The sequence below is a fragment of the Cataglyphis hispanica genome, chromosome 3 (assembly GCF_021464435.1).
Source record: "Cataglyphis hispanica isolate Lineage 1 chromosome 3, ULB_Chis1_1.0, whole genome shotgun sequence".
NCBI lineage: Eukaryota > Metazoa > Arthropoda > Insecta > Hymenoptera > Formicidae > Cataglyphis > Cataglyphis hispanica.
In genome coordinates, this window is record NC_065956.1 from 12,510,816 (window position 1) to 12,522,884 (window position 12,069).

Consider the following 12,069-nt stretch of genomic DNA (forward strand, 5'->3'; position numbering starts at 1 on the left):
ATTATTCTGGAAGTGTCATTCTCCTCAAAGTACTCGGAGGCGGTCTTTGTGGCGATGAATTATTTCAATGGATTCAGCAAAAATTACACGAGATCGACCGTATACGACGACAGTATTGATTGGTATCCGAAATCGCGAAATATTTACGGCGATACATTCAAAGCAAAGTTCGAAGAGATATGGAGTCCTTACGGCAGTTTAGAGCCAGGGAACGGCATGGTCGGCGGTCTGGCCAAAGCATTCTCGGATGCGTTATCGATCGCCGTAAACGGCACGGTGGTAAACACGTACTTCGTGGATGAAAGCGATATGATATACAAAGCCGAGCTCATGTATAAAGATGAATACAACGCGGATCACGACCATAGCGTAGCCGTGGGTGAGGATAGAGTCTGCCTATTGATTCCGATTCTGCCGGCGGAGGTTCTGATCGACTTTTGGCCGATCATCGTCACCGTCCTGATCGGTATCTTCCTGGTGATGATCGTGTGGTGCGCCTCGATGATTCTGAGAGTCAGCAAACAAGCTCGCGATCCCTTGAACACCATCGCCTTGATCCTCGGCTTCTCGCCGTATCATGTATCCCAAACTCTCGTGGAGAAGATGCTGTTCGTCGCCACGGTGATAACGGCGGCGGAGTACACGGCTCTGTTTCAGGCGGAGCTGTTTGCGTTTGTGATAGAATTCTCGGCCGAGATGCGCGTGTCCAGTTTCGAGGATCTATTGGCCACGGGGCTTGAAGTGGTTGCCTCCAAGGTGGTGTACGAGGAGCTCGTGGCGAGCGATAGTCTGCCTTTCGAATTAATGAGAAGATTTACATCTGTCGAGGAAAAGGAAAAAATCTCCGTAGATACCTCCAGGGCGTATTTCACAACCGAGATGGATGGCAAACTGCTTGAGACCATGATCCTGGGCAATAAGGGCGAACGGCTCTTCAAAGTCTCCGATCTGTGCATCCTGTCGCACTATCGCGTGCATGCGATCCCGTTAAAGTCGGCTTTCAAAAATGAAATTAATTGGGCGCTGCTGACGCTGATGGAGTACGGTCTCGCGGAGAAGCACGCGGAAGATTTCTGGAAGGATATTGTGACGAAAAAGGAAAACGAAATCATTCTTAGCGATCATTCTATATATATCGCTTTTCTCGTTATTCTCGTAGGTTACGCGATATCGCTCGTCGCATTTGCAGGAGAATTAATATCCAGCCGAGTCTAGAAACGCAAGCATTCGTTTTTAAGTGTCCACGAATTATGGCACGTTGATAGAAATGTTGAAGCAGCCGAAAATTAGCTCTACAAATAGAACAGCACATCAATTATTATATTCGTTTTCAGATATACTTAGATATATTCTAGATATCTTTCAAAAGTACTTCAGAAGTGCTGTAATGAAGAGAAATCAACAAACATTTTCGAGGATCAATTTTTTAGATGACCTATTTTACAATTATAGATATATAATCTTATCTTTTATTAAATGCCATTGTTTATTGTGCTGTACAAAGTTGTTTAATTATATAGTAATATATTAGCAGCTTAATTTTTAAACATTCTTTTTTTAATATTTATAATTAAAAATCTAATTTTTTTAGGCATATATTTTCGTGAAGAAAAAAATCGATTTAAAACAGATGAAAGAATCGGCAGGTTAAAAAGAAAAAGTGGAAATAGATAATATATTAGATATTTAATGTATAAACTTGTGTGTGTGTGTAACGTATGAAGTTCTTCATTTCAATGGTGCAATAATATCTTTTTTTAAATAGAGCGATCAATAGATCATCGATTGTAAACTCTTGTCAGTAGTTGAGTAAAAGAGGCATGTCTCGCTTCTAGATTATTGTCTCAGAATGTATATAGTATCAATTGTGACGTAATAAATAAAATCACGTCGCATCGAGGTTGCGCTTTATTCGCGCCAATAAAATCTTGCAAAACAATTTGCAATTTGCATTTCGCTTAAGATTTGACATCAATGAGACAGTAAAAATGTATCGGGCAACTGGCATGGCGCCAGTCTGTGATATCGCACGATAAACATTTGGCCTTTTTGTTTTTCTCTTTTTTGTCCGAAATATTACGAAATGCGATTAAACTTATTTTCATCACCATCATCAATGGTCGACTTAAGCATATATAATCGATGGAGTAAGATTGTGTAATAAATACCTACGTGAATAAGTCTGATAATAATGAGATAATTTGTCGTTCTCGTGAGAAGGAAAAGAGAAAGTAGGAAATAGAAAGATATAGATAAGTAAGTATAAATATTAGAAAGCTTTTCCAGGAGATATCACATAAATGTCTTAAAAGTATGCTAGTTTTATTTTAATTATTACAATTATAATTTACACTTTATTAAAGTACAATTATTATATAATTAATTGATTCATTTAATTCATTATATTAATTAACTGAACCGCTTCATTTGAAAATTATCAGGCGGTGAATTAATAATAGAATGATACGATGTCGATAAGTTTCTTGGAGTACGTTTCGCTTAAAATCGATAGCAAAGATTGTTAGCTCTATGTTCACAGTGGAAGATTTGTAATTGCGGGAACGTGACTTATATTTACCTTTGACGATATCGCACGCCTTACAATGCATATCACGAGATCGCTGACGTTGTCTAAATTGCGCGATAGCGCGTATCACGTATCGCGTATTGCTATCGTTGAAACCTGCCTACTGCACATGAACGTCTTCATTGTGATCACGATATTTGCCGATGGATCTGCCAACTTTTATAATATTAATACTCTTATTTATCACGTTCCGTGCCACGCCGTTTTTGCCCAACATGATCTCCAGGCCATTCGCTGTTTTGACTAAAAATTGATATATTGTCACACAATATGTCATTACATCATCAATCCATAAGTAATTAGCTTGTTTAGAGTAGTTGCGACACCGTGTACCATAAATGGTACACGTTGCGCTGCGATCATTTCGACTGTGAAAGTCAATCAGTTCGCAAATTTTCAATTAGTAAAGAGAACAATACTCAGCAACATAGTTCTGTATCAATTGTAGAATTTAGAAAACGAGTAGTTAGTTATTTATGTCACTGTGAGGATAACATCAACAATTTATCTCCTGAGATTGCGACAACCTCTAGAAAACGACACGAAATTAAAAAACAAGAGGGCAAAGCGGTAAATGTTAGAAAACGTTGCACTTCCTGCTATAAACAAAATGTAAAACAGTATGGTACTAAAGTAGCAAGGCAAAAAACTAAAAGAGTTGTGACGTTTTGCAGCGATTGCCCGAATAAGCCATTTCTATGCATCCCTTGCTTTAAAAAAATCAACCATTACTTGTAATCCATAATTATTGTACATATAACAAATAAACAAATTTATGTGCTTTGTTCTATACTGCATTTTGTTTAATGCCTCATTCTTTTGGTGGAGATATATTTTATAGAATTAAATTTATCATAAAACATATGTTTTTGGCGGATTAAATGAATATGTCTGCGTGTACCATTTATGGTACACGTGGCCTGTAGATCAAGTTCGACGTGTACCATTTGTGGTACACGTGGCACGGAACGTGTTATAGATCACATCTATTCGCGAAATCCATTCACGTGAATATCTTTTAAAGTTTTATAAAAAAATTAAATTTGTCGAAAGAAAAAGAGAGAGAGAGTGAGCTTTCTAACATCAGGAACTTTTCTAAGAACAAATATTTGAGTATATTTCCCAAATATATGAATAATCTATAGATGTGACTTGGAACTTTATCATACCTAAATTGACAAACACTACATACCTAATATTTACAATGTTCTTTATCTGATAATTTCTATTTTGCTTGCGAGTTTTCAGCTAGAGCGACCGGCAAAATATATCAAAGATCTATTCTGCCAAACCTCGTTCTTAATGTCGCCGGTCTGTTAGCAAGGTCGTCTTTCTTAAAATAGCTAGAATATTGCAAAAGCTTGCTGTGAATGCGACTGTCAAATTTCATTTTTACATTTGTAGAACATTTTGCATTTGTACAACATAAAAGCGATATAATAAATTTAAGCAAAATTAATTGATTTGATCTTCAATAAGATATTCAATCTTAATTTAATCTCTCAGTCGCAAAATGCATCTATATGTAATGTTTATTTCACATTGATGTGTTTAATTATGTAATTACTGCATAGAATAAATTCCATTGAAATATGAACAATTGGTGATTGAAAATGACGCACGAAAGTGCGTGGAAAGTGGCATGTCGATTATGGAGGGAGTGCCATTGGTCCGACACGCGTGCGCATCCCCGTATTTTTTTCCCCCCGCCGATTCATTTCTCTCTATATATGACGTCACCGTTGTAGGATCGCGGCATTACTTTCGGCTGCACTCGCAGTAATCGCAGCGACGGTGACGTCGGACTACGACTTCAGGTACGACATGCACAGAGTTTCTTTTATTATTAATTATTAGCTTAATTTTTTTATCAGAATAATGCATTTTAAAATAATAGATTAAATTTATTTAGCATATAATATCGTTTTACGGATGCAAATTTATTGTTAAATTATTACAAGTGTTTTCTTTCTTTGAAAATTTGCAGTGAAATTACTTTCTCAATTTTTAGCTTTTATCTTTTTATCTTTAAAAGAAGAACATTATAGACAGAATATCTTATTTCTTGTTTATTACTTTTTCTTTTTGGTAAAAGTATCGAAGAAATTCACTGTTACTTTAAATATCAAAAAAGTTTTTCTCTACAGATAAAAAATCGAATATTATCTACTATGTTATACAATTGTTGTAGTATTGGTTATGCGATAAATTTAACTGTGAAACATAATATAAAAATATGTTTTTAACAAAAGAGTAAAATAAATGAATCTCTTATTAAAAAAATTAATGATTTGAAAACTTTGCAAAAATCAAAACTTTACATTTTATTTTCCACACATGTTACATAGTAATTTAATATATCATAAATACAGTATTAAAAATAAATTGTTTTCTGTATCTATTATATAATTATATAAAGCATTCTTTTTTCTCGCAAAGTTTATTTTGCAATGCGAGGTCACGCGCGATGCCATGTGCGGAAACATTATATACTTACACATACTAATCACGTGCACTTATCAGCCACCGGAAAATTACTCTTTCAATCTCCTATCTTATTTATATGCACTTATTATTTTAGACTTTTGTTTCTATTACGGTATTTTATTTTTATAACAAAATTTGTGACATATTTGGAGTCGATTATTTTTTGACGAAAATATCAAGACACGTTATCAATAATGATTTTCAGTTACAAACAATAGTGAAAAAAAGAGTCTCTTTTTATGAATATTAGAAAGTATGAAAAGAAAATGGATAGAAAATTACATTTTTTCAGCTAATTTCAAATTTGCTTTAATTTAATTATTTGTTATATTTTAATATAGGCTCATACAGGTAAATGATGCTAAATATTAAAAAGTTGTAATAATTTATATGTTTCTCATCATCTTTTTATTATAAAAGGATCGATACCACAGTTTGATCAAATATTTTATTGTTTGTAACGTAAACTCCTCGGCATTACAGAATTTCTTAAGTATTTCATAAATTTAAGCACATATACATAAGCATGACTCACAGCATAATATAATGTTCTATGTGTGTGAAAATAATCTCATTTATGTTATCAAAAAATGGAATATAAATTGATCGCGATAAAAATTTTTATCATTCCCGTCTTCTTATCATCACACTTAGTTTAAATATCAGAAAAATTTGATAATGCGTGCATCGCTCTTTCAATACATTTAGTCCGATAATATTATAATTGACTTCGAAAAGAGCTCGCGACGAGATTATATGTTAGAAATGTAAAATATTGCATAATCTTCAATTGATATGATAAGCCAAATTTTTTTTTTACTTTTATTTTTATTTTTATTTACTTTTAAATTATTTATAAAACTGCACAGATTATTATATTTTGCTTATTGTATTTTGCAGACATTGACAGTAACTTGGCGAAAAGTTCTACTATGGAGTCTTTAGAACAAATGCCAAAATCTGATACTATAAGACTTCGCGATCGTCACATCGGGTAAGCAAGATTTAAATTTAGACCAACAACATATAGATGATATATAACAAAATATTTCGATTCAACGCACAACACCTCAAATAAACAATAATTTCAACGACTTATTTTAATTTCAGACAGTCGTGTAAGTTGTTTTATAAATCGAATCCATTAAAAATTGTGAGAGCCGAAGGGCAATATATGTACGATGAGAAGGGCAATCGATACTTGGACTGCATAAATAATGTCGCACATGGTATGTATTTTTTAGAATAATCGCATTGAATTTCATTCTGCATTAATAGCGAACATTATAATTGCATTTAATATAATGCAGCTCTCGTAATTAAAGCGAGTTAATCCGTTTGCAGTTGGCCATTGTCATCCGGATGTGGTGCGAGCCGGGCAGGAACAGATGACCTTATTGTGCACGAACAATCGTTTCCTTCACGACAACCTGGTGATATGCGCGAGTCGACTGGCGTCGCTCTTGCCGGAACCGCTGTCCGTCTGCTTCCTGGTGAACTCCGGGAGCGAGGCTAACGATCTCGCTCTCCGCCTCGCTCGAACGCACACAAAGTGTAAGGATGTCATCGCGTTGGATCAGTAAGTTTCTCCTTCGCAGTGAAAACTACTCTATGTGCGATATTTCTATAACATTCTACATTGAGCTCCACGTGCTCCACGTGCTTCACGTCTGAAATCAAAGTTCCGAGTTAACGAGATGAATATGAAAAGAACTTCCATTGTTCGTGCCTACTTCGGATCGGACTTCGATCTTCTTGGCGCAAGCAATTCCGCAGTGTTGGCTCGAATATGTTGGATATTTCAGGCTGCGAACAAACTCGAGCGAGAAAATTCATTGTTAAACTAATGAATCGATCTGTCTTTTGCTTGTTTGCAGCATCTTTCCACTCTAAATCGACAGGGACATCAAGAGTCGATGAACATGGAGATCGGGCCTATCACAGCAGATTCGTACAAATCGGATGTGGGCATCCGAATCATTTCACCACGGCGGAAATAGAATTCACCGCCATAAAGATCTTGTCGCTGTTTTAGGTGCCGTAAGTCTCACGATGACGTGTACGTGCCACGTATCATACACAAACTATATTTATTTTCTCCTTCTATCGGTGAGGATGATGTCGCTGAATATTGGACTGGACTTTATCCGAGAAAGAGAGAAAGAAAGACAATGTGATAAATGAGATTTGAGAATGTCGAACTAGACAAAGCGAAGTCACATCACACAAAGCGAAATCAGATCGGCTCTATTAGACAGGCCACGTGTATCCTAGTATCAGAAATGTATAAAGTCGTGAAAGCCATTGTAAGATAGAACCCTCCTTGCGAATAAAATGTTATACAGAGCTAGGAAATTGATAATCGTAATAAAATACTTTATTGTCTTCCTATATTATCGCAACAATTGTGTTATGGACAATTGCGCTTTGTCTTATTATCAATATTAATGATTCAGGATGTTGAGAGGCCGCACCAAATCAATAATAATTGCTTTATATCGTTGAGTTTATGAATGAGTAGTCCCCGGCAACTTTTAGATATCGTAACCACGGTGGGGTCGTTGGCCATCTTTGGTAACAATAAGAAAAAAATTAAAAAATTATATTTTCAGGAACTGTATGTTTTGACTAAATAATAAAATAACATTTATTAAAAATATATATTATATATGAGAAAACAGATTATATAATTAATAATCCTTAGAGAATTACATTGTAGAGCTTTGGAGGGCTTCGAAGAATATAGTTTCAATAAAAGCAAGGGTCAAAGAAGAAATTTCTGTTTACGTTTGTCCTTCTGCTTTTAGCGCTTATCATGGACATCTCACTACGATAATCGACATCTCGCCATACAAATTCAACAAGCCTAACGGCACCGGCAAAAAGGATTGGGTACACGTGGTAAAGTATCTAGAATGCATCTCGTATTCAATTATAATAAATAATATAATGGAATTGTATATAAAGAAATTGTATGAACACATTTATACTGGAAAAAGTTAAATTAATATGTGATGGACAGACATTAACATATCTTACAATTAAAGATAAAATTAAAGTGTTGATTTAAAAATTTGGCGATCTAGATATCGAGATTTGAAGAAAGCAATCTCGCAAGAGAAAAAATGTTTATTAGAGAACTCATATTTTTGCATGCATATCGTCTGTATTTTCGAAAGAAAAGGAGAGAAACATCATATATGTACATATATTTCATATATTTTATACATCGTTGTGTTTCTTTTCCTCTCAGGCTCCCTGTCCGGATGTGTACCGTGGCAAATATCGCGCCATCGATTACGTGGACGAAGATCTCGGTTTTAAATACGCCGAGGATGTAAAACAAATCTGCGAGGACATCAAAGCCAAAGGACGCGGAGTTTGCGCTTTTATCGCGGAAAGTCTTATATCGGTCGGTGGTCAGATTTTACCGCCACAGAATTACTTCCGAAACGTATATAAGTAAGGAGCTATTTATGTGTTTTTTTATTTTTTTATAAACACATATACAGTAACATTCACAGTCTTGAAGTAAAAGATATGATACTGAAAATAAAAGAAATTATCGATCTTACAGGCATGTACGTGAAGCGGGAGGTGTCTGTATCGCGGATGAGGTCCAGGTCGGTTTCGGGAGAGTCGGCACTCACATGTGGGCTTTTCAATTATACGGTGAGGATGTTGTTCCAGATATAGTCACGTTGGGCAAGCCCATGGGTAACGGTCATCCCGTTGCGGCTGTCATCACTACGCCTGAAATCGCGCGCAGCTTTCGCGATACTGGAATTGAATACTTCAACACGGTTAGTCTGTAAACAAAACAAAAAAAAATTATTGATGTTCGTTAATCGAAATATGCTTGAGAAATAAATAAGTTCTGCTACATTAACAATATCCTTATTCATTTCAGTACGGTGGCAATCCCGTATCCTGCGCGATGGCGAACGCGGTGATGGAAGTCATAGAACGCGAGAATCTTCAGGAGAACGCCTTGCAAGTAGGCAATCATCTGATCGCGGAATTGGAGAAATTGGCGAAACGACGAAAGATTATCGGCGATGTGCGCGGTGCTGGATTATTCGTGGGCATTGAGTTAGTTCGCGACAGAATGAAGAGGATACCGGCGACGGCGGAGGCAAAGCATGTTGTATCGAGGATGAAGGAGAACAAGGTCCTCATCAGTAGCGACGGACCTGATAACAATGTTCTAAAATTAAAACCGCCAATGGTTTTCTCTATCGAGAATGTCAACCATTTCGTATCCGTTCTCGATGAAGTACTTGAAGAAGTCAATATCGATTTCGACGAGGTAATTTACATCTTATATTTACATAAAAATATATTAAAGATTATAATTATTTTTATTAAGGCAACATGAGTCTTTTATTGTAATATAAAATTTTAATTTGAAGTAAAAGAAATTTTTTATATTAAATATGCGTATGCAATTTAAAAGTAACTCACTTAATAATTGTTTCAGGAGCCGAAAACTACTACAACTATTATCAAAGCAACGATCTCCTCCATAGAAGTCGATACAAGCACCGCAGTGAACAGCGGAAATTCACTACTTGTTCGTGCTAGTTAATAATATATCTGCAAATATTGCAAATTCTAAATTTTTACTAATTTTATATGTATTAAAGTATTATTATTTTTAAGGTAATTAAGATAATTATTATCGTTTATCACGCATGCATATAGTACATACATATGCAGCTTCATTAAAAACATATATATATATATATATATATATATATATATATATATATATATATATATATATATATATATATATATAAATTAGAATTATTAAAAGAAGATAATATACTCTTCTTTTTCTACCTAAGAGATCTTATATTTAATAAATATAATTTTATATAAACAAAGTTATTTATTGATTTCTTTAAAACAATTTCTTTAAAAAATTTAATTTAATTTGTCATTAATATAATAAATGTACACGATGTCTTTATAAAAAATTTGATTATACTTTACATTAATTCTACTAATTGTACTGATAAAAAAATTGTATAAAAATAACAAATTTATTCTTATCAAGTTAATATTTAATATTTTTTAAATTCATATAGATTTTTATTAAAATTTTACTATACACTAAACTATTAAAAATTATTTGTTAAAATTAATAAACATAGAAAAATTAAAAGATTAGAATTAAGACCAGTTTTTAGTAAAAAAAAAAATTAAAAGCATGTTATAGTTTGAGAGACACGAGAATTAGTGTTGTTCTTATTGTTATTTAATAATGAATAATGCCAGGAAAGAGAGAAACATGATTGATAAACGTGAAAATATGATTGTTCATTGCTTTTAATAATATTTTGCCGTAGTGATATATCATCTATGATTTGTTAAAAAATATTTTACCTTTTATTCTACTTGCATATGTAGAAATCTTTTTATTGACACAACTTTCAAATGTTTATACATGAGAAAGACATTCGCGGATCTATCTTTGCATAAAGAAATGTCTTTATCAGTATATATATATATATATATATATATATATATATATATATATATATATATATATATATAATTCATAGAATATGTTTACGACTTTTGACATAAATTTTAGAGTGATAAGTTTCAACAAGAAAATCAATGTGTCCATAAGAAGCTATGCGTCTCTATTCGAATCGCCTGTGAGATAGACAACCGCTCGTGCGTTAACATTGCATGTAATGTCTAAACAATATTAAAGAGTATATATTCTTTAAATAAAATTGAAAAAAAGCAAAATTAAAATTAAAGACGATTCTCTTGGTGAGACCTACCACTTTCTGAAATTTGTCTTATGAGTCCCAAAACACTATATATAAAATTTGATTAAACACATTTGAGAAATATTTTACATCTTGTATTATAATAGTTACATTTTAATATTTCATATCCGTTGCGCTCAAAAAGTTCCAAGATCTATTTTTTTTAAGACATATTAATGATGCTATCTCTCAATCAATACTAGAATTATGATATAATAATAATATATAATACGAATCTTTGATAGCAGCCTTTCTGAGTCTCCTATAATTTTTTCATTGCGTTAAATACAGTAATTTTTGAGTAGTGCATATTGAAAGATTTCTTTTGGCATTGCCAAAAGAATGATTTTAGATTAATAGAGCAACGGACGCGATTAAATTTTGTTTTAAAAATAGAAAAGCTATTTTATCGAGATGTTATGACTCGACTTTTGAAGCAAATTAGATGTTAGACCCGAGTTTGACTAATCAGACGAATCATTTCTTCTTCATGACAACGCACTCGTGCATTCGTCAATTGTCGTCTCCTAATTTTTAGCCAAAAAAATTTGTTTAGAAATTTAAATGCTCCGTCACAACGCGTTGAATCACATCTTCGTAGCGAGTCTCTTTTATCGTCAATTTTATCTTGAAGAACAAAAAAAGAATTGGCAAGTGTCAAATCTGAGTACGGCCGATGATCACATTTTTTTGGAGTTAAAAATTGAGGGAAGACAATTGATGAAGATGCGTTGTCATAGAGAAGAAATCATTCACCCGATTAGTAAAACACGAGCCTAAATTAAATTTGCTTCAAAAATTGATTCATAATATCTTGTTAGAACGGTTTTTTCACTTTTAAAATAAAATTTAATCGTGGCCCGTTGCTCCATTGAAATCAAAAAGAACAAACACTCTTTCAATGCACTACTCAAAAACTACTGCACTTAACATAACAAAAAAATTATAGGAGATTCCAAAATGTTCGTAGTACTTAATTCCAGTATTGATTGAGACAGTAGTACGTCTATAAAAAATTTGGGAACTTCTCGAACGCACCGGATATATATTTACTATTTTCTCCTATATTACGTAATATTTTCTATAAAAAAGAATTTATTTTAATTTTTTTTTCAATTTTGATTGGCTTTGTTGAATAATCAAAAATAAAAAGACATGTTTTTTTATAAATACACAATCGAGACATCCATCATACATCGTATGTGC

General features: G+C 33.3%; 1 protein-coding gene across 1 annotated transcript; it reads left to right on the forward strand.

Moving 5' to 3' along the window:
- The first annotated feature begins 4,335 nt into the window (after nucleotides 1-4,335).
- On the forward strand, nucleotides 4,336-9,804 carry LOC126859257 (alanine--glyoxylate aminotransferase 2-like). The gene is made up of 9 exons (XM_050610345.1): nucleotides 4,336-4,404; nucleotides 5,975-6,068; nucleotides 6,185-6,303; nucleotides 6,419-6,653; nucleotides 7,882-7,975; nucleotides 8,328-8,536; nucleotides 8,652-8,877; nucleotides 8,985-9,383; nucleotides 9,555-9,804. The coding sequence occupies exons 2-9, from the start codon at nucleotides 6,007-6,009 to the stop codon at nucleotides 9,660-9,662; spliced, it is 1,452 nt and encodes a 483-aa protein (XP_050466302.1). The 5' UTR covers nucleotides 4,336-4,404; nucleotides 5,975-6,006; the 3' UTR covers nucleotides 9,663-9,804.
- The last annotated feature ends 2,265 nt before the right edge of the window (nucleotides 9,805-12,069 follow it).